Source organism: Accipiter gentilis, chromosome W, assembly GCF_929443795.1.
Source record: "Accipiter gentilis chromosome W, bAccGen1.1, whole genome shotgun sequence".
In the NCBI taxonomy this organism is placed as follows: Eukaryota; Metazoa; Chordata; class Aves; order Accipitriformes; family Accipitridae; genus Astur; species Astur gentilis.
Window position 1 is genome coordinate 8,755,171 of NC_064918.1, and position 23,660 is coordinate 8,778,830.

Below are 23,660 nucleotides of genomic sequence, written 5' to 3' on the forward strand. Positions count from 1 at the left end.
GGGAGACAGAGTTAAACCTCCTCCCCTCGCTGGACTGGAAATGAGGGAGCAAAACTCTCCCATGGCAAATACAGGGGGCTAAAACTGGGGACAAAAACTCCGGGGGGGGGGGTGGGGGTGGGTGGGTGGGGTCAGAACCCCTGGGGAAGATGGGGAGCCCCTGAGCTACCCTAATTTAGCCCAAGAATGCACAGGGAGACCAGACAGGGTGCCCAGGAGAGGACCCCAGAGGTGCCTGGGGACAAAGGGGGAGCCCCGCCAGGTGCCCAGGGAGCTTTTGGGGTCCCCATAAAGCTCCCACAGGGTACCCAGGAGCACATAGGGAGCCCCTGGGAGGGGTGGAATGATGCATGGAGACCCACTGGGTGTGGTGAGAGCCCTCAGGGGCTCCACAAAGCCCCATGGGGCACCCAGGGAGCCCCAGGGGTCCCCAAGGAGCCTGCCTGTCTACTCAGGCAGCCCACCCATCCACCCAGAGAGCCCTGGAGAGCCTACTCACTCACCCTGGGAGTCCCAGGGGTCCCCACAGAGCCCACCCATCCACCCAGGGAGCCCCAGGGGTACCTAAGAAGTCTGCCTATCCACCCAGGCAGCCCACCCATCCACCCGGGGAGCCCCAGAGAAGCCCCCCCCACTCACCAGCACTGTTGGCCTCAGCCTCAAGGAGGTGGATGTCGGCACAGTCGGCCAGCGAGTGCTCGAGGCAGAGCTGGAGGAAGCGGGCCTGCGTGCGGGTGACACGCTTCAGCAGCGAGAGCAGGGCCACCGTCTGCTCGCACTCATTCCAACCCTTGAACCACCCTGCCATGATCCCCACCTGATCCCGGAACATCATGGCAGTATGGGGGGGGGGGGGGGGGGGGGGGGGGGGGGGCTCACGGCAGCAGGGAGGGTGGGAGACGCGGGGCCGGCCGTGCCCCCCCCTCACATGGCAGCGATGCAGTGGCTGCGGTAGGGGCCCCCACAGGGGCTGGCTGAGGAGTTGGTGCCCCCCCAGGCCAGGGCGGGCATGGGGGGGGGGGGGGGGGCACGAGGCCCCAATAGGTCCGGCAGGGCCCCCCGGCTGCGTTCCCGTGGGAGAGCCCCAGAGATCCCTGCGGAGAGAGAGGAGATGGGGCGGTGTCAGGGCCGGGACCCCCCCCCCCCACGGAACCAGGGATGCCCCCACAGGGACTGGCACCCCATCCCCCCTCACCCTGCGCGACCGGGAGCGTCCCAGGGTGCCAGCTCGGCCCTGCCAGGACAACCGGGGCCCCCCGGAGGTGCCCCCCACCCCCACCCCGCCCAGCCCGGGGAGACACGGCACCCACCCGAGAGGGACGCGGGAGCCCTCGGATCGCCCTCCCGCTGCCTAGCTCCGGCCCGGCGGTACCCGACGCCCTGGAAGAGGGGAACAGGGAAGCGGCCGGGGGAGCAGCCGAAGGGGCCGTGGGAGGCGGGCCCGGGCTCGGGGGGGTGGGTCCCGGGGGCCCCTCAGCACCCGCCCGGTGGGCGAAGCGGGCAGAGCCGGGAGCGGGGCGGTCCCAGCGCCGTCAGGGAGAACGAAGGGTCCAAGGCGGAGGGAGACCGGGCCCGGCGGAGTTGGGGGCTTGGTACCGGTACGGAGGGGGGGGGCAGTCATTCAAGGCCCGGCCGGGGAGGCCGCACCGGGGGCGGAGCCGGGCCCGGCAGCCGCGGGGAGGGGCAGGGGCCTCGGAGCTGGGGCCGGGGCCGCTCCTCACTCACCACCGTCGTCGCCGCCGCGCAACGTCAGCGCGCACAGCACGTACGGTGCGTCACCGCGCATGCGTCCGCCGGCACGGCCCGCCCTTTCCGCCAACCGCACGGCCGCAGCCAGTGGAAGGGCAACGGGGTGGGACTGCTGCTTCCGGCGGCGGGGTTGTCCGCCTCTCGCGGCCCCGCCCCGGCTCGCCATTGGGCCGCGGCGCTGCCAATGGGAGCGCGGGGGAGCGGCCCTCGCGGCGTCGCGTGGGGCGTGGAGGGGGCAGCGCGGCCCCTCCCCTTTGAGCCGGCCACGCCCCGTCCCCGCTACGTCCCTCCCGAGAATACGCCCCGTCTCAGCCCACGCCCCTGTCTGGGCCTAGACCATGCCTCCCCTCCCATGGGCCACGCCCCCTCGGCTTCACCCTCTCCTCTTCCGCGCCGGGGCCCCTCTCCGGGGACGGGGCTTGAAGGGGGCGGGGCCTCTGGTAGTCTGGGGGCGGGGCTGTGGGGCCATGATTCGGGGGCCCTGACCACGGGGCGCACGACCCCGGTCCCCAGTGTACCCCAGTGTCCCCAGCCCATCCCCACTGTCCCCCAACGGCTCCGGACACGCGTCCCCCGTGTCCCCAGCGGGGGGGAGATGGGGGGGGACACGACACACAGACAGGGACAGACAGAGGAACAGAGGGGGAATGGGGAGGTGGAGGGAGGGACAGATAGACGGAGGGAGGGAGGGAGGACTTGATGGAGAGAAGGAAGGAGGGACGGACAGACAGACGGACAGACGGAGGGAGGGATGAACAGACAGACAGGCAGACGGAGGGAGGGGGGGAGGGCCGGGGGAGGACAGACGGACAGGGACCGACGGACAGAGGGACCGGTGGCTCCAGGGCCGCGCCGGTGCGGAGGAGCAGAGCCCGTCCCGCTTCCCTCCGTGGGTCCGTCCGTCCGTGGGCCCGCCCGCCGGCCCCGCCCCGCCCCGCCCCGGCGGCTCTGCGGCTCCGAGCGGCGGCGGCGGCCTGTGCCGGTGGGACTGGAGCTGCACCGGGGCCGCCCCGCCGCCATCCCGGGGCCGCCCCCCCCCCCCCCCCCCGCACCGCATCCGCACCGCCGCCATCAGCCCGGGCCGGCATCCCGGTCCATCCCCCCCTACCCCGAGCCCGGCATTCCGGTGTTCCCCCACCCCGGTACCGGCATCCCCCCATCCCATCGCCCCTCCCCAACCCCGCTACAACCGGGCCCGGTGCCCCCTCCTCCCCGGTGCCCCCCCCCCCAGCACATGGCCCCCCGCCGGGCCGAGGCCTGACCGGGCCCGGTGGCTCCCCGCCTCTCCCCGCCCCGGCCAGTGCTGCACTCGGAGCCGCGATGGGAGCGTCCGTGGGCTGAGCCCCCCCCAGGTACCGGGAGCCTTCACTGGGGGGTGGGGGGACCGGTTACCAGGGCTCGGGGTACTGTGGGGGGGCGGTTATGGGAGGGGGGGTGGGTTAGAGGAGGGGGAGGTTACCCGAGGGGGGGCACCGGGGGTTGAGGGAGGCACCGGCAGAGGGGTCCCTGGGTCGTTGTGTCCTGTACTGGTCTGTGCAGTCCTGTACTGGGCCATGCTGGGCTGTTCTGGGATGTGCTGAGCCATATTGGGATATGCTGGGTCTTACTGGGTTGTACTGGGCCATACTGGGCTGTGCTGGGCCATACTGATCTATACTGTCCTATATTATGTTGTACTCGGCTGTACTGGTTTGTACTGGGCTGTACTGGGTTGTACCGGACCATACTGGGCTGTGCTGGGCCATACTGGACTGTACTGGGCCATGCTGACTTGTACTGGGTTGTACTGGTCCTTACAGGGCTGTACTAATTTGTACTGGCCCATACTGGCTTGTACTGGTCTATGCTGGGCTGTGCAGCCTGTTCTATCTCCTACTGGGCTGTACTGGGTTGTACTGGGCCATACTGGGCTGTGCTGGGCCTTATTAGACTGTAATGGGCTGTGTGGGGTATTACCAGGTGATACTGGGCTGTACTGGCCTAGACTAGGCTGTACTGGGCCATACTGGAGTGTATGCAGCTGTACTGGGCTGTTCTGGGCTGTACTAGAGTGTGTGGAGCCATGCTGGGCTGTATTGGGCCATACTGGGTCTTACCAAGCAATACTGGACTCTACTGGCCTGTACTGGGCCATACCAGGCTCTGCTGGTCTGTACTGGGCCAGACTAGTCTGTATGGGGCCATATTGGGGCAGATGGAGCCATACTGGGCTGTGCTGAGCCATACTGGGCTGCGTGCAGCTGTGCTGGTCCGTACTGGTAGGTGCTGGTCCATACTGGTGGGTACTGGTCTGTACTGGCCTATCCCCTGTCCCCACAGGCCCCGTGGCAACACCCAGACGGGACCGACATGGAGCCCTGAGAGGAGGTAACGGGATCTCACGGGATCATGCGGGATCTCACGGGATCATGCAGGATCTCATGGGATCATGCGGGATCACACGGGATCTCATGGCTCCCAGGGAATGGGGGGGGTCCCCCCACAGCACCAATCCTGCCCCCCATGCTCCCATCCTGTCCTGCCCTTGGGCCTGATCCTGCCCCACGGCCTGACCCTGTCCTCCCCCTCGCCCGCAGGCGCCGCCGGGGCCGGCGGAGGATGGCAAAGCTGCTGGTCCCCTTGGTGATGCTGGGGGCAGTGGCGGGGTCCCACCACTGCCCCCCCCGCTGCCTCTGCCCCGCGGCCGCCCCCAACCCCACCCTCCTCTGCGCCCGCACCGGCCTCCTGGCCGTGCCCCCCACCCTGGACCGCGCCGCCGTGGAGCTGCGTCTCGCCGACAACTTCATCGGCGCCGTGGGACGCACTGACTTCGCCAACATGAGCAGCCTGGTCCACCTCACCCTCTCCCGCAATGGGCTGCGCCGGTTGGCGCCCGGCGCCTTCGCCGATCTCTGCGCCCTCCGCGCCCTCCACCTGGATGGCAACCGGCTGCCGGCACTGAGTGGGGCACAGCTGCGGGGATTGGCTAGCCTCCGCCACCTCATCTTGGCCAACAACCAACTGGCTGCCATCGAACCTGCTGCCTTCGCCGCCTTTGCCACCACGGTGGAGGATCTCGACCTCTCCCATAACAACTTGCCGGCCTTGCCATGGGAGGCGGTGGCTGGCATGGCCAGTTTGGCCACCCTCACCTTGGATCACAACCTCTTGGAGCGGGTCCCTGCTGGGGCGGTGGCGCGGTTACCCCGCTTGGCGCGGTTGGACCTCACCGCCAACCGCTTACGGGCATTACCGCCGGTGCCGGGACCACCGGGACCCAGTTTGGCGGCGGGGGGGAACCCTTTGCATTGCAACTGCGAGCTGCTGTGGTTGCGCCGTTTGGCGCAGCCAGGTCGGTTGGAGAGCTGTGCCTCGCCGCCACCACTCGCCGGCCGCTTGCTGTGGGCTGTGCCAGAGGAGGAGCTGGCGTGCCAGGCGCCGGCCATCACCAGAGCGGCCGCTGACCCCGCCGCCGTGTTGGAAGGTCAACCCTTACGGTTGGGTTGCGCTGCCGCCGGCGACCCACCGCCGGTGCTGCACTGGTTGGGTCCTGATGGGCGGTTGGTGCAGAACGGGTCACGCCGCGCCATCCGGCCTGACGGCTCCTTGGAGCTGCGGGTGGCCACGCTCCGCGACCACGGCGCCTTCACCTGCGTCGCCTCCAATGCCGCTGGTGAGGCAGCTGCCCGAGTGCAGGTGGCCATCCTGCCACTGCCCGTCCCTCACGGGGATGGGGATGGGGACGCCGAAGCTGGGCCCGGTCCTTCTGACATGGCTCGCGCCAGCGGCAACGAGTCACGGGTGGCAGGCGAGCGGCGCATCGTGGCGGCTGAGCTGACGGCCTCCTCGGCGCGCATCCGCTGGCTGCCCCAGCACCACGTCCCTGGCATCCGCATGTTCCAGATCCAGTACAACAGCTCCCTCGATGACTCCCTCGTCTACAGGTGGGTGCCCGTGGGGGGGGTTGGGGGGGCTCAGGGGCATCCTGGGGGGCTGCAGGGGGGCACAGAGATGTTGCAGGGGGCTGGGTGGCACTGCACGGCCTTGTGTGGCAGCCTGGGATGTTGCCTGGCATAGCATGGTGCCGTGGGGCATGGCATGGGGCCGTAGGGCATGGCATGGCGTGGGATTGCATGGTATCTCATGGCCCAGCGTGGCTTTGCACAGAGCCCGGTGGCACTGCACAGCACTGCATGACACCGCACGCCGTCGCGTGGCATCACATGGCACCAGGTGGCATTGCACGAGGGCCCAAGTGGCATTGCACGGCACCAGGTGGCCTTGCCGTGCCATGCCCCCCCCAACCCCCTCCGTGCCCCCCCCCCCCAGGCTGCTGCCCCCCTCCAGCCGGAGCTTCGTGCTGCGGGACCTGGCGGTGGGGCGCGAGTATGACCTCTGCGTCTCGGCGCTCTACGCTGAGGGGGCGATGGCACTGCCCACCGCCCGCCCCCTCGGCTGCGTCCGCTTCGCCACAGCCGGCAGGGCTCCCGGCTGCGCCACCCTCCCCCGACCCCATTTTTTGGGGGGCACCGTCATCATCATCATCGGCGCCGCCATCACTGCCTCCGTCCTTGTCTTCATCCTCATCCTCACCGCCCGCTACAAGGCAGCGGCTGCCCGCCACCCCCCTGCCGCCGTCGCCAGCGTCTGCTCCCAGACCAACGGCACCCACAGACCCCCTGAGCCGGAGCCTCCGCCTCCCCCCACCCTCCCGCCCCCAGCACCCATGGGTGCTGCTGGTGGGGGGGCGCAGGGGCTCTTCCCCAGCCACAGCTACCCACGGCGCGCACGGACTCGGCACCACGGCTCGCTGCCACGCCTCGACCTGCCTGACGCGGCCCCCACCCTGCGCCCCTCCTTCGGCAGCACCCACTGGATGCTCGAGAGCACCGTCTAGGGGGGGCAGGGGGCAAGCAGCACCCTAGGGTGCTTGGAGGCAGCCCCCCCCGGGCAGCACCAGGTCCTCGGCATCCCTGTATGCTCCTGGGTGCTCATGTGCACCCTTGGGTGCCTGAATGCAGCCTTGGGCGCTCCTGGGTGACCAAATGCAGCCTTGGGTATCCGAATGCACCCTTGGGTGCTCCTGGGTTCCTGAAGACAGCCTTGGGTGCTTCTGTGCACCCTTGGGTGCCTGAATGCAGCCTTGGGTGCTCCAGTACACCCTTGGGTGCTCCTGGGTGCCTGGTGCACCCCTGGGTGCTGTACACAGCCATGGCTGGTTGCCTGCGGGCCCCTCCCCCCGCTCCGGGTGCTTGTGGGTGCCATCAGGTGCCTGCACGAACCCGTAGGTGCTCCTCGAGGTCTCCTTGTGCACCCACGTGCCCCCCTCTCGGGGGCACCCATATGCAACCCAGTACCTACTTGCCCCCATGGCACCCGCGTGGGCACCCCCGGGGACATGCGTGGGCACTCGGACATGCATGAGCACCCCGAGGGGGGATGTGCACTGGGGGACTTGTGCATGCCCTGACACGTGTGTGCGTCCCCGGCCTGCCCCCCGCCGCGGTGCCTTTGGCCGGGCCGGCGGCAGGGGGACCCCCGTACACGCTACTGACACGTCTGCACAGATGACACGAGAACCGCAGCCCCCCCCCAACCCTACCGGGGGGGAGGGACCGGACGCCTGGGTTCCCCCCCCCCCGCCTCGGCCCAGGGCCTCCTATCTGGCTGGTCTGGATAACCCCACGGGGGTCGGCCCCCGGCCCCCCCATTTACCCTTTGCCCCCCCTGTCACCCCCCCAGCCTCATTTGCCCCTTTAACCCTCCCGCTGTCCCATCACCCCCCCATCTGACCCCCACCAGCCGTCCCCCGGGCCCCCCCCGGCCCGCTGCAGTGTTTAACACAAGTTTTTACATTAAAAACCTGTGCCCCCCCCACCCGGGGCGATTAAACTTTTTGTGTGTAAAGAGGAGGGGAGCCGCTCTGTCTGGGGGAGGGGGGGGCGGGGGGGGCCCGCTCAGTTTGGGGGGGGGGGGTCCAGGGAGCCCCAGCCTCATACGAGACTCTCGAGAATCTCCCGTCCGTGTCCCCCCCCCCCCAAGAGGCAGGTCCCTGTATGCAAATGAGTGCATTAGTATGCTAATGAGCGGGCTAACGAGGTGGGGGCCGTGGCCATTGGCTGAGGGGGCGGGGGGCGACTATGCTAATGAGGGTTGCTGGGATACAGGGGATGCGGTTGCTGGGAGACCGCCAGCGCCATGGCAAGGGCGTGGCCTTAGGTCATTAATATGCAAATCAGGGGCGGAACTTGCAGCCCCCATCACTGCTCCCCCCATCGCCCCCGGGCATCTGCTAATTACCCTGCCCTCCTTTGCATACAGGACACCTGGGTCCCCAGCCTGGCCTGGCCCCCCCTCCCCCGTGTCTCAGTTTCCCCAAAGCCACGGTCGAGGCCATGGGGGGGGGGGTGTGGAGGTCCCGAACATCTGGGTCCCCTCCCATAGGGGTGGAGATGCTGGGGGAGGCTGGGGTGGGGGTGGCCCCAGACACCTGGGTCCCTTCCCAGGGAGTAGGGCTGCACACCTTGGGGGGGGCCCCGACACCTGGGTCCCCCCCCACCCTGTCCTTGGGCTCAGGTATATCTGGGCAGGGCCGGGGGCAGCAGGGGGATGGGCAATGGCGGCAGCGGCACTGGTGGTGGTGGCGCTGGCGGGGGCCGAGGCGCAGTGCCCAGCCCCCTCCAACCTGCGGACGGCCAACGGCACCCGCATCTGCGCCCAGCTCTACACCGACAACAGCCCCTACTATGACCAGTGCTGTGGGGGGTCCGCCCTCGTGGTGTACCCTGGCTCTGACATCCCCTACATGCCCCACAGCTGGGTCACCGCCATCTGCTCCTTGGTGGTGGGCACCCGCTGCGAGCTGACCGTCTGGTCTCGGGCCAGCAAGAAGGGGAAGAGCCAGAGTTTCGGGGCCGGCACGGTGCCACGGTTGCAAGAGGTGCGGCGGGGGCTCTTTGGCAACTGGAACAATGCCATCAGGGGCTTCTACTGCCAGTGCCGCTGAGGCAGGCGGCACGGGGTGGCGCAGGTCAACACCAGTCAACATGAATCAGCACGAGTCAACGCAGGCCCATGCAAGTCACCACAGGCCAAGACAAGTCAACATGAATCAACACGAATCAACCTTGGCCAAGACAAGTCAACATGAGTCAACACGGGCCAAGAAAAGTCAACGTGGGCCGAGACAAGCCAACACAAGTCAACATGAGTCAACACGGGCCAAGACAAGTCAATGTGAGTCCACACAGGTTACCGTGAGTCCACATGGGTCAAAGCTAACAGATGTGGGCTGACATGTTGATGTGGCAGTGCCACCCCCGCCTCTGCCCCCCCCCCCCCCCCCCCCCCAACCTCGCACAGCCTGGAGCACAGCCAATAAAGCCTGGAGGCTGCAGTAGCTCCTGCCTCACGGGTGATTTATTGGGGGGGAAGTGGGGTGGGGCAGCAGGCAGTGGCCCCCCAGGTATCTTTGGGCAGGAAGAAGGGGGGTCCCCACGACCATCACCCTGTGACCCCCCTCCTCCCCCAAGCAGGGACCTGGGGAAGGGTACCGGGGGGGTTCCCACATGCTCAGCCCCAGGTGGGTCACACATGTGGGCAGATGTTGCACACATTCCTCACGTGCACACGCATCACATGTACGTAGGCATGCACATATGTGACCCTGCATGCACAGCCCCCCCCCCAAAGAAACCACATGGGACACAGCTGTCTCCAAAAGGACACGTGTAATCTCCAGGGGTCCCCATGCCAGCCCCGGGGCCCCCCCATACCGCGACGTTACAAAATGACAATATAAATAGCTTTGTTAAAAAACAAAACAGGGTGGGGGGAAGAACAAAAAACGTGTTTGGAGGGGGTGGGGGGGTGGTAAGGACCCCAAATCAGTAGTGTGGCCGTAGTGTTGGGGACACGTGTGTGTCCCCCGGAGATGCAGGTGGTGGCCCGACCCTGGGGCTGGATAGGGATAAAGAAAAGGGGATTTAAAGGAAAAAGAAAGTGGGGAGATGTCCCAAACCGCTCCCCAGGGTGGGGGCGACACCAGGTCCAGGGTGGGATAAGCCCCCAGCCCCAAATCTCTGCTGGGAAGCAGGGGGGGACACACCAGGACGGTGTCACCACGTGGCCTCGCCATTAGCCCTGGGCGGAGCTGGCCCCCCTCTCTGGCCACTCCCTGGCTCAGTAGTACGGTGCGGGGGGGGTCCGTGACCCCGCCAGCACCCTAACAGTAGCGGCACAGTCACGAATCCAGTTATGAGGTGACAGTGAGGGCGAGGAGGGTGCCGGGGTGGCTGCCGGCATTGCTGGCTCCTCACCGCATGCGGTTTTGGCGCATGAGGGGGATGATGCAGGAGGGGGGCCCCGCTTTGCCCAGGAAGGGGTGCTTCAAGAGTTCGTTGGCAGTGGCCCGCTGCACCGGGTCCCGCACCAGCATGCAGTCGAGGAAGCCTTTGAGGGAGGGTGAAACCTGTGGGGAGGGAGTGGGGTGGCCGTCAGCGATGTCCCGGGGTGGGTAGAAACGTCCCAGGGGACCTCAGGGAGCCCCCGGAGGGTTTTCCCCCTCCCCAGGATGCCCTGTCACCCCCCTTTACCTTGTGCACGTTTTTAAGCTTGGGGGGCAGATTGTCTCGGATCATCTTCATGGCCTTTAACGGCGGCTCATTAAAATAGGGTGGCTCCCCATCAACCATCTCGATAACCATCACGCCCAGAGACCAGATATCCACCTACAGGGTGGGGGGACACACAGTAAAGCCAGGGGTTAATTCAGGGGTGAGGCCATCCTACGCCTCCAAACCCACCCTGCGCCCCCCAAACCCATGGCACGCTCACCTCTGGGCCATAGGGCAGGCGGGAGATGAGCTCCGGCGCCATCCAGTACGGGGTCCCCACCAGCGACTTCCGTCGTGGCACCTCCTTGTTCACTTGGGCGCAAAACCCAAAATCGGAGAGTTTCACCTAAAAAGCCGGGGAAGAGGGCTGGTGAGAAGGGCCGCCACTGCATTTCGGCTGGCCAGGAAGCTCTGTACCCACCACTGCCATGCCCCACCATGGCGCTTACCCTGCCATCGTGCGTGAGGAGGATGGAGTCGCTCTTGATGTCGCGGTGGATGACGCCCTGCGCATGGAGGATGGAGAGGGCCTTCAGGACAGCCAAGCAGACAGCCGCGATCTGCTCCTCGTTCATCCTACGAGCCGATGGAGAGGGTGGGAAGCGAGAGCCAAGCGTGCCAGGGCGGCAGATGACCCCGGTGCCAAGCTGGTGAAGGGGACACACATGCGGGGGTCCCCGGGACATACCTGGTGTGCGTGACGATGTCGGTCAAGGCACCGCCCTCCAGGAACTCCATCACCACCCAGAGCTCATCACCCACCAGGTAGCTGTTGTACATCTCCACCACGTTCTCGTGCTGGTAGTCCCGCATGATCACCACCTGCCAAGGGGAGATTGCGATTGAGCCCCCCCATGGCGCGCAACACCCAAAAGCGGGTCCCTGAGGGGGTCCCTGCTCTGCCTCACCTCGTTAAAGAGCAGCTCGCGCCGCTGCTGCTTGCGCAGGTCCATCTTCTTCACAGCCACCAGCTTGCCGGTGCTCTTGACAGTGGCGATGCAGACGATGCCGGTGGAGCCCTCACCGATCTTGATGAAGTTGTCCAGGTAGGTGCGGGGGTCTCCGGGATCCACCACCATCTGCAGGGCCGCCCGAAATTGCTCGTGGGAGACGCGCTGGGGCTCACGTTGGGGCGAGCGGGGCTGTTGTGGCCCCGCCGGGGGCAGTGGGGGGCCAATGGGCAGATGGCAAGCAAGGTGGGGATCCGAGGCATGCGGGGTGAGGCTGGGATGGGGCGGCTCGGGGTTTTTTGAGCGCAGCGGACCAGGGGGGTGGGCTCGGGAGGAGCCAGCACCACCGCTCACCAGCCCATTGGATGCCACCTCTTGCAGTCGTCCTGGCCGGTGCTCTGCCTGCAAGGAGATGGGAGGAGAGGGACATCAGCCACCAAAAGCCCAGGGGAGCACATGGCTGGAGCCAGGATTTTGCTGCTGTCCCCAAAACACTGGGTGCCGACCCTGCAGCCTCCAACCAAGTGAGTGGCAGAGGCATTAGCGGGGCCGGGTGCTGCTGAAGGAAAGGTTTGCGCTAGACAGGCTCGGAAGGACCAAGGAAGGGGGAAGAGGAGACCACAGAGGAGCCAGTGGCCACTTCGGAGACAAGGATGGGGCCGGTGCTGCAAGGAAAGCATGGAGCACCCGCAGGGCCAGTGGTCTTCGGCATGTGCCAGTCTTACCGGTCTTAATTGGAGTGCAGGAGCCTGTTAGCCAGCACTTGCTTAGGAAATGGAGGAGAGAGGCTGCTTTTCTAGGAGGTGGAGGAGAGGCAGAGCAAGGAAAAGCTCCCCTGGGCTGCACAGCCAGGGAAGGAGAGGTTGCTGCCAAGCAGATGTGGTCAGAGCAGAGGGGAGCAGGGGGGGAACCTTTACCTGTGAACCTGCGCCCCTGCTGGGGTTGGTCTCAGCCCTCGGGTAGGTATTAAAAGGCTGTCCCATCTGCTGAGCAGTCTTCATCACCCCTTCAGAGACGGGGATGTTGGGAGTCCGGATATTGGGCCCGGAGAGCGGGCGTTTGTCCCGGGGGGACTGTGGGCTGGTCTCACCAGCGTAGGTGGATTTGGGGCGCTTGTTGGAGGACTCGGGGTGCTCCCGCCACACCACCCAGTCGGCTGGCTTGCTGTAGTCCCTGTCGGCAGGGTAGTCCCACCAGCCATCCCGCTCAGCCGGACTTTTGGGGTACTCAGGAGGGGGCAGGCGGCCGCCGGCAGGGGGAGCAGGTTTGGGGCCGGGTTCCTGCCCGCGGGGCTGCTGGTGGTGGTGGTGGGTGCGCTGGTCCTCCCTCTCCCAGGGTCTCTCCTTGCCCTGCTCTAGCTCGCTCCTGGCCCCATGACAGCTTTTCTCCTTGCTCCTGCTGACATCCTCATGCGGCCGGGCAGCGGCCGGGCCCTCGGAGAGGCCGTTCTCCTGGTAGAGCTGGTCGCGGCGGGGCAGGAAGGGGGGGCTGTCCCTGCGCAGAGAATTGGAACGGGACACAGACATGTTCTCAAACTCATCCAGCAGCCAGGTCAGGGAGCCGTCCTTGGCGGCTTTGCTGCCCCGCACGATGGTCTTTGAGCAGGATGTGGGACGGGAGGCAGACAGGAACACAAAGCACAAACAGAACAAAAGAAAAAGAAAAAAAAAGGGAAGAAAATAAAAAAAAAAAAGAAAATGAAATGTCTGGTGGTGTTGGGGACATGGCTCACACAGAGGGGACATGGGGAGGGGAGGAGGTCTCCAGGGGCTGGCGCCAATGCCACCTTGGTCCAGTCGAGTGCCAGGAGGTGGCTGAGCCCGGCAGGGCCATGCAGCCTCGTGGAGGAGGATGCTGGAGGCTGGGGGAGAGGGGAGGGGACTCTGCCTTTCCCCAGCAGCCCTGGGCCCCACTGGGAGGTTTCTAGGTACCAAAATAACAGGGCTCTCCCTCAGGGAGCCGGAGCCAGCCTTGTGCCTCTCCTCCTGGATGGGCCAAGCGCCCCAAGAGGCAGCACGTACCCGAGAAGCCTTTGGCCAGACCCAGCCCCGCTCGGGGGGGCTCATGGGGAAGGGTCTGGGAGGCTGCTGGCAGCACCTCATCCCCTGGCTTGTGCCCGGGGGGCTCCGTCTGCCCCCAAAACACCATTATTAGTAACTGTGCAGAGGCAGCAGGTTTTGTTCCTGGCTGGGGTCCAGCCCCAGAAAAGCTCTGGGGCAGGCGCTGGTCTTCCTCCCCTCAGTGTCATCGGCCCATGGAGGAGGGAGAGGAGATGCATGAGGTGAGGGCAGACGTGGTTCGTTTAGCCAAAGGTTAATGAGCCTGTCCCGAATGCCGCCTTGGAGCAAAGGGGAAGAGCAGAGCAGGTAAAAATGAAGCCTGATGCTGGGAGGCAGGTCCCAGCCAGGCGGGACACCTGAACTGGGGAGCTGTGGGCTGCGCAGGGACAGTTCCCCCGGCTCCCAGTATCAGACTGGCTGGAGTGGGGAGGGACATGCCCTGTTTCCCAGCTCTCAGGGAGGGATCTGCACCTTCATGGACTTGAGCCTCGGAGGGCACGACCATGCAGCAAGAGGCAAGGGGATAGTGGCACCCCATCCCCTAGGCCTCTCGCCTTCCTCCAAAGAGCAAGATGCCTTCTCCTGCAGCAAGCACCTCCACACAGGGTGAGTGAGCACAGCACACCATCCTTGGCTATTTATATCCCCCTCCTCTTCCTCCTCCTCCTCCTCCCACTGCCTTGGGGAGCAGGTTATTTCCTTGACAGGCAAGCTGAGTCTGTACCTCCACAACAAACCCCAGCTGCGTGGGATGCAACGGCTCCCAACCACAAGCCATGGGGCTCGGCAGCGCCAAGGGGCCCCACCAGTTTTGGCATCTTTTTGGGTCAGCAGAATTGCCCAGCTGGCTTCGCTCGGAAGGGCTGCAGCCAGCGTTACTCACGGCTGCTGGAGCTGCCCCATTGTCCGGGGCAAACCAGCCGAGCGAGCAAAGCCACTGGCTGTGCAGGAACGCCAGCTCTGGGCATGCTGGTCACACCGTGGCCAATGCCAGAGACTTTAATTAGGGTGAAGGTGGAAGAACGGCAGAGCTGGGGCACGGGGGTGGCATGGGTGTCCTCGACCAAGGGGAGCAGACAAGCCAGACTTTAAAAAAACGACATAATGGCAGCTTGGGGAAACAGGCACGGGGAGGGGATGAGATGGGAAGGAACAGACACTGTTTTTCCCTGGCGTTTTCCTGTAGGGTGGGTTTTTTCCAGCTGCTGGGAGGATGCGGGAGAGGTTTTCACACCATATGGGCAGCAGCTGGGTGGTGCCCATCCCGCACAGCCCCACACCGGGCGGGGAAGGGGCAGGCACTCAGCCGTGGGGACGCCACTGCCGCTTGCGCAGGTTAGAGACCAAACTGCCACCTTACCTGCTCCGTGGCACCCCGGGAAGAGGGCACGGAGCCCAAATTATCCCCAGCCTGGCTTTCTAGCCCCAAAAGCAGTACCATCAGCCCTCCCCAAGAGGGCAGAGGCCATGCCAGCAGAGCTGCCTACCTTCTGTGAGCCATGTTGGATGGTGGTGATGCAGACAGGGTCCACCAGCGGCTTGGGGCGCTTGGCTGACTCCTCGATGATGCCCTGCCATTGCCGCGGCAGCCCTGTGAATTTCTGCTCTTGCTGGTCGTAGCCGGTGTGGACGCGGTGCTCAAAGTTGGAGGGAGCAGAGATCTCGATACGTTTCTTCTTCTTGCTGAACATGGTGAGGCTGGCTAGAAGACCTGAGGGGCAAAGAAGAGGGACAAAAACGAAGCCTGGAGGAGGAGGGAGAGGTGGGCAGCGCACCAGTGACCTCAGCAAGCCATAAAACAAACAGCCCCTTCTTTAGAAACTGACCTTGCTCTCTGGCAAAATAATTACTTGCCACACATGTGCCAAAAAGGAAACACCTTGAGTGACTACAAGCCCCGCACTTCATTAGGCTGCTCCCTGCCCAGGGGGGTTATTATAGCCCACCTGACCTCGCAGCTGCGTTTGCAATTCCCCACCGGTCCTTCTCATCCCCCATTTTTTCCGGTTGTTTGAAGATGCATTTGCAGGTCCCTCCTGCCTTTATTTTTTTAATGCGAAGGCAGTGATTGCAAACCAGGGCAACCAAGGGAGCTTTACGGGGCTCCAGGCTGCCCGCCTGTACAGCGCACGAGAAAATTCCCTGCAATGAGCTTCGGCTCCTCAACCTGTTGTCCTTCTTTGTCACCACCTGGGTGGGCAATTTCTTAGGCTCTTCTCCTTCCAGCAGTTCCACAAGCAGCTTCCCCTGACACGCTGTGTCCCAGCACCCAGGGATTTAGGGCTGATCTTGCAAGCGTTTTGCAGCACTGCAATTACTCTTGCGCTGGTTTGGAGCCAGAGTTTGGCAACTGTCCCCCCAAGGGCTTCAACCAACACATTGCAGCCTCCTTGGGGCAGAAAACACCCACCCAGACACACAAGGGAATCAGCAGGTATTTGTCATTATACTGAAGTTAAACACTAGCAGCTGAACAGACACCTGCACTGCTCTGGGCTCGTTAGCCGGCCACAGACAAACCAAAAGCAACCCCTTGCAGTGTCTTCTCCTGGCTCCCCATCACCAGCTGCCCCGAAGTGACAGGGAACCAGTTGGATAGGGAGCGGCACAGAGGTCTGCCCGAGCCTAGCAGGCAGGTGGATGGGTGCCTAGCCGGGATCTAGAGCAAAATCTCCCTAATTAAAGGTGTTTTCTCAATCACATGGGACGTGTTGCCAAGATGGGGATGGTGGTATTCACATGCACCCCTGCATCATGGAACAACTTTGGTTACGATTACTGTCTTCCAGATCAAGGTCCTGTTTTGGTCCCTGGTGACTGATCCTGCAAAGTTCTCCATCAAAGGAAAGCTAGTGGTGTGCAGCACCTCTCCGAGAGGTAGCAGAGGGGCCTGGTGTGCTTTTGGTGGTACACTAAAGCAGCAGCAAGTTTCCTCGGAGCTTCCGTGGGGACCATGCATTCCAGCTCAGCCCCGGGAAGCACCATCGCCTCCATGAATTATGGGACAACACAGGCTTGGATTACTTACTAACACCTGTCCTCACTGCAAAGGCATTTCCAAGCCCAGCTGGGGCTGGACTCTGCTTCCTTCCACTGCAACCGCCAGGCTTTCACCCATCCTGGAGGTGAGATAACGCTGCTGCCAGGGATTTGGCAGCTCACACGACCCATGGAGATGGTTGGGGACGTCCTTCTGCTCTCCGCAACTGTTCTGGTTGTCTTCCTGAAGCCATAAAGGGGTTGCAGGAGGCAGGGGTCTTCTCCCCTCTGGGATAATCCTGCTTCTTTCCGCTTGTCTTTGCTTCCTTCCCAGCGTAACTTGCACGGGCATTGTTTCTTCCAGGAGAAGGGAAGTTTTGGGAGCCCCAGTCTCGCAGACATTTTTCTGCATCCCTCCTCCCTTTGATGTAATGCTCTTAAATTTAAAAACTAAGCAAAAACCCCCTCCCACAATTAAAAGCTAGGAGATTTTAAAAAAAACCACCAAAACCCACAAGGTGCGACGAGGAAAGCAAGTCAGTAGCAAATGCAAGCCCGGGCAGTCCAGCAACACCCAGGAAAAGGTCATTTCACTGGACTTGGGTGACTGACACAGTTCCTTAAGCCTTTTACCTAAAGGGTGTCATTTGAAACCACTTTTAAGGTGTGGTTTTAAGGCAGCGTTTTAAGTTACAAGCTGAATAAACCGGCAAGAAAAAAAGCCTGACCTGCAAAAAGCCAGGCATGCAGATGCTCAGCCTGAGCGAGAACAACAGACTGTTTACTCAGGCACTTAAATACAGGTCGAGGAGCCTAAAATACAAGTCAAGGCTGCTGAAACTAAACTTAGCAGCGTGGCCAGCACGTTTTCAGCATGAAATTCAAATCCAGTTTTCACCTGACAAGTTATACGGTTTCCCTTTGCAGGCTGCAAAGACAAAGTCACCCAATGCAGCCAGTTTTCTTCATTTATTTACAAGTTTTGTTCATTCATGGTGTATTTGAGACTATCCCTGAACACATCTTGGTCTCCCAGGATGAAGAGCTGTGGCTGCGGAGGAAGCCTGGCCCCAGGGTGGACCCCAATGCCGATTTTCCTGGTGTAAACACCCACAGCCAGGCACAATAGAGGCTTGTTTATACCATCCAAACGCCCGCATCCTTCCAAGCTCAAAGGTACATGATCGATCCTGTCCAGCAGGAGCCTGAAGTGCTGGCAAGCCTCCCCTAAATCAATTTCAGGTTGTTTTTTGAATTGTTTCAATAGTTTCTGCAGCAAAGCAGATGCTGGAAGTCAGTGCAGTCCTGCTCCTCCCGACCTGGTCGGGGAAAGGAAAAAATTTCTGAGTTGGGGTAAAGAGAAAAAAAAGAAATCAAGATTTAGATGGATACCACCACATCCAGGGCTAAAGCAAGAGCACTTGAGAGCGAGCCCTCACTCTCATGCATCGTGGCTCGGCTGATATCCCGACCAGGACGAGAGCCAGAAACAGGTTGGAGCTATCGGACCCTATTAAACACCAGCATGAGTCGAGGGGAAAGATTAATGTCCTGGTTTCAGCTGGGATAGAGTTAACTGTCTTCCTAGTAGCTGGTACTGTGCTATGTTTTTGAATTCAGTATGAGAAGAATGTTGATAACACTGATGTTTTCAGTTGTTGCTAAGTAGTGTTTAGACTCAAGTCAAGGATTTTTCAGCTTCTCATGCCCAGCCAGCGAGAAAGCTGGAGAGGCACAAGAAGTTGGCACAGGACACAGCCAGGGCAGCTGACCCAAACTGGCCAACGGGGTATTCCATACCATGTGACATCACATCTCATATATAACTGGGGGGAGCGGGGACGGGGGGATCGCCGCTCGGGGACTAGCTGGGTGTCGATTGGTGGGTGGTGAGCAATTGCACTGCGCATCATTTGTACATTCCAATCCTTTTATTATTGCTGTTGTCATTTTATTAGTGTTATCATTATCATTATTAGTTTCTTCTTTTCTGTTCTATTAAACCGTTCTTATCTCAACCCACAAGTTTTACTTCTTTTCCTGATTTTCTCCCCCATCCCACTGGGGGGGGGGGGGGGGGGGGGGAAGTGAGTGAGCAGCTGCATGGTGCTTAGTTGCTGGCTGGGGTTAAACCACAACAATTAGCAACTCAAAATGCTCCTAAAGCAGCTTAAGGACCTTAAACTCATTTAATTTTTCTCCCCATTAAATACCTGCCGAGCATCCTCCAGGTCCAGCCCCATACACATGGGGTGCCGGTGGTCAGTGCAGTGAATGCAGAACAAGGGGTGAGCGAGACAAGCATCCCCTTGCTGAAACACCCTCGCCGCAGTCTGGAAAGACCAGTAGCACTGGCTATTTCCACCTCAACACTCCAGCTACTGATGGCAACACCAGCATCTGCCTGCCAGCAGTGGCATCGAGAGTTGCCAAGTCTGCTGGTGGTTGCCAAAACCAGCTGATCTCCGTAACTACCAGCTTGTTCTGGACTCGGTGGATGACAGAGCTTGGTTCACAGTCACTGCCAGGGATCTGCTGGCGCTTGGTGAGCTGTGGTCCAGGAGGTGCTGTAATTAATGGGGGTCAGATGATGCTTTAAAACAGGTTCCTGCTCAAGCCCCAGTGTCCATACACCAATGCTCCTCACCTTAGGTGCAAGCCCCAGGGAGAGAAGAGGATGAAGCTGCAAATTAACCCACCTTTCACTTGCCTGAAACCAGCAGGTCGGCGCTTTCACGTGAGAAGCAGCTTGGGCTTTAAAACATCAAAAAAAGTACCAAAAAATTCCCTCTCCGGGGACACAGAGCACCGGCACCAGGGGAAAGCCTACCAAGCTACAGCGATGCAAGCCTCTCACCATGTCCAGCTCCAGCCCTGCATCTCGCTGGCAAAAGCCCGTCGGTGGAGGAAAAACCAGTTTTTATTTGTTTGTTAGTAAAAGCAGGCGACTGGGAGGAAGCACATTCCTCTCTCACATGGGATGGGGGACGTGGAGGCAGCCGAGTAAAACAAACCCAAGGAAGCCTGGCATTTTAGGCCACTATTTAAGGTTTGTTTATTTAACTCCCTCGTTTCTCCAGTTTCAGAAGGAGCAGCACCATCCTGCAGTGCCCAAACCCAAAAGGAGCTCACCAGGAGGATTTGGGGGAGACACTGCGGCTGGCAGGATGCGATTCGAGCATGACCTTTAGTGCCTAACCCCACTGGCTGGTTTCACAGTGGCCGGTGCCTGGGACCAGGCTAGAAGCAAGCTGACAAAATCTGAAAGGGGACTGAAGTTGGTCGAGTCAAGAGGCTGAATCCTGGGGGAGCTGGGTGACACCCCCACCACTATGCACACTGTCCCCATCCCACAGAAGGGGACAATCCTGGGACACACAGGGACTCAGGGACAATGCTGAAATCCTGTGGCGGGCGCGGGGAGAGCGGCAGAGCCAGGGCTGCCATGGGGTGGATCCATTTTTCCCACTTTCACTGCCTTCAGGTGATGATTCCATTTTAGTCTCCTGAATCTGCTTCTGACAGGCTGTCTGGTGCGAAACTCAACAGTTCCTGAGACAATCCCTTTCTCCACGCAGGAAATCCCAACTCTGGTGCTCCGGCATCCCGCTGCATCCAAGGTGTCCGCAAAGGCACTCCCTCCTCTCAAGCTTTCCCAATCTGAGGTTTTCTGAATAAATCCTCGATCCATTAGCAAAGTTTTTCTCTGCCTGGTTGCCTCCACCTCTGTCCTGGTCCCCCTTTAAAAAACAGAGGGAGTACCATATATTTGCAATCCCCCATTTTACCTGCTCACCCTGGGGGTCTGACATAGCCGCTCTCCGGCTGTCTGCAGCACAACCTAGCACCAGCTTGGGCTGGGTTGAATCCTAAACTGCACTGTGCACAGGCAAATACATTAATTAGGGGTAAACGAAGGTGTGAACATGCAGCCAGCAGGTTTATGGGGTTCCCAAGCCAGGAAAACTTTACCTTGTAGACCCCGATGGCTAAAAAGTAACCCTGGGGCAGGCGCTTTTGTTCAGTTCATCCTTTTATGGTCACGGAAAGCATCATGCCAGCTTCCCGTAGCTTCTAGCCCAGGCAGACTGCTGCTGTTTTGGGGAGGAACAGACATTTCACACCATCCCCATGGCAGGACTGCACCCGAAAGGAAAACCAAGGCTGGACCTCCTTTCAACTGCACCGGTTGCTCCCAAACACCACCTTCCTTCGCACAGGATCCTTCCTCGCACGCAAGAGCCTTTGCAAAGAATCACTGCATGGACAGAAGTCCCGTTTCTGGATGGCAAAGGGTCTCCTGGTTTTGGGAGATAATTGCTAAACTTTGAGTGGGATGTTTAAAAAACACTCACTTTGCATTTAACTGCAAGGAAGTCTAAGGAAAATAAATATACCTGGAGGATATACATCAACCTGCACACCGGACGTTGGAGCATCTGAGCACCTTGGGACACTGCTAGTTAAGCTAATCAGCCTCCAAATCTACCCTGGCTTCACAAAAAATTATCCTTTTGGGGCTGGCTGGGGGAAAACAGGCAGCGCAAAGGGGCAGGGGGGCTGAGCCAAGCCTGGAGGAGCTCTCGATGGTGGGAGGGGGCCCTCTGCAAAAGGAGGAAGGGGTTAAGAGCAGGTTAACATCTCCCCCACGTTCCCCCCTCTCGGCTAGATATCCACCAGAGCTACACACATTCCTCAGCCCTGTCCTAGCCCAGGTCAGATTCCCTTTATCTCCGCTTTGTTTAATTAGTCAGCCATTAACTAACACGTCTAGCAGCCCTGAGTAAACAAAACGGCAGAATATTCTCCATTGCTGACAAACACCCCGAAGCCTATGTTATTGCTGGTGGGGAGTTTAATAGCAGCTTTCAAATGAAAAATAAAGGGGGGGGGGGGGGGAGATGACAAAGGTGCATGCAGGCAATTTGTTCCTTTGCATAAAATCTGAAACTGATAGATTTGAAAGTCCATTGGCAGGAGAGTGTCCTGCCATTAGCGTGGACAAATGGCAAACAGATTTAACAGATCCCCAGCAGGATCCAGAAGCAGCGTCCCGTTTGTCCCCGTGCCTAAGAATAAATATCTGGTGCAGCTGTACGTGGTTCACACACTCGTCTCCTCTTTAAACACATCGGGCCCAGCAAAATAAACATCTGGTCCGGCCGCTGCTGCTCCCTGGAGCAGCAGAAAGGGGCTTCCTGCAGCTGCACCACGTTCACATCCCAGAGCTGCTCTCCCTACCCCAGGCTCTGCAGAGACTTTCTGCCTGACGCAGGTGAAGTTTGGATTTTGAGACACAATTTTAGCTGAGGGTGCTCAGAAGCTGGACAAATTATGTGGTACTTGAGGAAAAAAAACCCAAACCCACACAAAGGGGGCTCTGGAGTCCTGGCTGCCCCCGGCATCAGCTCAGCTCACCCAGAGCCTCCTCCGAGGTTCAGAGGAGCCCACGGGATGCCCGAGAGCAAAAGGAACCCCCTGGGTGCCAGCGCTGTCACCCACTGCATCCATTCACAACCGACTCTGGCATTCAGGTCTCCTCCTCAGGCCAGGTCAGACTCAGACATAAGGGGTTTTAGGGGGGGTCTTACAAACTCCCAAAGCCTTGTTCCCACCGTGACAGCAGGCAGCTGGCTCTAGGTGACATTATTTCCTCCTCTTGTTTCCAGGCAAGAACAACCTTTTGCTTGCCAGCAGCTAGGAAGCGTTAGCCAGCAACCAGCCCTTCCACACCATTAACCCGCATGCCAGCTGCGGCTGAGCAGGACACCCTGCCAAAGGGATATCCAGTTTTTAAAGTCCAAACCCTGTGTGTGGCACAGATGTGGGGTTCAGTTTTCCCCTGCTTGCTGGGTTTTCAATTTTTCCCCTTTTCCTTCCCATGCAAACAGGCTCACCCCTATGTGCAAGGAAAATGAGAGTCCCTCCCGTCCTCCTTGTCAGAAATAACTCCGTTTCCCCCCGAAACACCGGCCTCACCTCGCAGCGCTGCTAACGAACAACAGACCTGCTTCAGCCAGCAAGATGGAGAGATCCCCTGTTGCTCCACGCGTTTCCAACAGCCGCTGGACCCGGCTCAGGCTCAGAAAGGGAATAAACCTCCTCTGAGAGCTCCCCCCTCCCAAAACACCCTGGTTAAAACTCATTAAAAAAAACAAACATAAAAATCAGCCAGACTCTGCATTACTCACCTTCACCATCCTCCTGCTTCCTGCAAGCCAGAGGGGGAGGAGGGAGAGAAGTTCACCCCAAGCCCTTGCCCCGAGAGAGACGTGGGGACTGAGGAACCCCCCCCCCCAAAACCGTGCACGGGTGGCCCCTTGTGGGACAAAGGAGGCTGGGGGGGGGTGTGTGTGTCACAGCTCACGCTGGGGGCCAGCAGCTCCAGCCCAATGCTCCAGGCCAGTGGCAGAGCTCCCAAATCCTGACGCTGCAAACTCCAAAGCGCCTCCCCCAGCACCAGCGAGCAATGGGCGGATGAGCGCAGGACAGGGGCTGGGACGTGGGGAGACCTATGGATTGGGGCAATCCACCATCAGCTCCCCAAGCCAACTGGGGTCCATGCTCCCAGACTCCCCACCGGGTTCCCGGACCCCGCCAGCCGCTCCCAGCCCTGCGGGGGAAACGATTGCTGCCTATGGAGGACCTGGCCAATGCGCTGGTCCTGGCACACAGCTCTCCCCACTGGCGTTTTCTCCCCCTCCCGGCCGCAGTGCTGACTTTCCCAGCTTCGCGTACTTCCCAACCTGCTCTTATCGCCCTCCAGAACCAGTTTCGCAGGCAGACATTCCTGCCGCTGGGCTCCCATGGGCTCCAGGCTCGCACGGGGACGGCTGGACTTTCCTCTCCTTCATCCTCCAGTGGTTGGATGCCGGGGATGGATTGGGACAGGGGAGAGCAGCGCGGTTAACCCCAGCATACCCCAAAAGGGGTCCAGGGAGGCAAAGCTGCTTGCCGAGCAAAGCTTGTCCTGCTTGCTTCCCACTCTGAAGTCAGGGACTGAAATAACAGCTTGCCGCTGTCTCTGCGCACCCAACACAGTGACTAATGCCGGCACTACGGCCCCCCCCACGATTTAACAGACGTTATTACCATTTTCCAGGACTGGGAGCGCCGCTGCCGTTGAACTCTCGCCCATGCCGCAAGGCCGGTAATCCGTCGAGAGAGCGAGGAGGGAGGAATAGCTGGGAGAGGAGATGGCAGGGTGGCCGCTGCAAGGCTTGGAGGGGTTAAAGACAAAGCTTGCAAGAAGCGAGCAAGAATAGAGGAGAGTTGAGCTGGGAACCAATGAGGCAGCAACATTTGAAACAAAGCAGCCAGTCAAGTGC

The 23,660-nt window shown here is 61.1% G+C and overlaps 4 protein-coding genes across 17 annotated transcripts in view; 3 read left to right on the forward strand and 1 right to left on the reverse strand.

Annotated features, from left to right (window-relative positions):
• LOC126035380 (NAD-dependent protein deacetylase sirtuin-2-like) overlaps positions 1 to 23,660 on the forward strand; it is a 195,036-nt gene that overhangs the window by 143,713 nt on the left and 27,663 nt on the right. The window lies entirely within an intron of this gene.
• Positions 2,524 to 7,373, forward strand: LRFN1 (leucine rich repeat and fibronectin type III domain containing 1). Of its 2 annotated transcripts, XM_049793593.1 has the most exons (4): positions 2,524 to 3,101; positions 4,069 to 4,116; positions 4,326 to 5,672; positions 6,058 to 7,373. In XM_049793593.1, exons 3-4 carry the CDS (start codon positions 4,348 to 4,350, stop codon positions 6,623 to 6,625), a joined length of 1,893 nt encoding a protein of 630 aa, XP_049649550.1. In that variant the 5' UTR covers positions 2,524 to 3,101; positions 4,069 to 4,116; positions 4,326 to 4,347; the 3' UTR covers positions 6,626 to 7,373. The 2 variants fall into 2 exon arrangements, with proteins under 2 accessions (XP_049649550.1, XP_049649549.1); XM_049793592.1 differs by lacking the exon at positions 2,524 to 3,101 and having other exon boundaries at positions 3,295 to 4,116.
• SYCN (syncollin) lies at positions 8,155 to 9,406 on the forward strand. Its single transcript, XM_049793956.1, has one exon. The coding sequence runs from the start codon at positions 8,345 to 8,347 to the stop codon at positions 8,732 to 8,734; it is 390 nt and encodes a 129-aa protein (XP_049649913.1). The 5' UTR covers positions 8,155 to 8,344; the 3' UTR covers positions 8,735 to 9,406.
• The window catches only part of PAK4 (p21 (RAC1) activated kinase 4), a 28,232-nt gene continuing 14,013 nt past the window's right edge, over positions 9,442 to 23,660 (reverse strand). For 2 of the 13 annotated variants that reach the window (XM_049793599.1, XM_049793596.1), the window contains 9 exons: positions 23,425 to 23,573; positions 14,841 to 15,064; positions 12,211 to 12,888; positions 11,252 to 11,695; positions 11,032 to 11,165; positions 10,793 to 10,919; positions 10,564 to 10,689; positions 10,323 to 10,457; positions 9,442 to 10,198 (listed from right to left, as the gene is read on the reverse strand). In XM_049793599.1, coding sequence (XP_049649556.1) covers positions 10,043 to 10,198; positions 10,323 to 10,457; positions 10,564 to 10,689; positions 10,793 to 10,919; positions 11,032 to 11,165; positions 11,252 to 11,695; positions 12,211 to 12,888; positions 14,841 to 15,064; positions 23,425 to 23,470 — 2,070 coding nt within the window. In that variant the 5' untranslated portion in view covers positions 23,471 to 23,573 and the 3' untranslated portion in view covers positions 9,442 to 10,042. The other 11 variants (XM_049793609.1, XM_049793600.1, XM_049793604.1 and 8 more) reach the window with 10 other exon arrangements.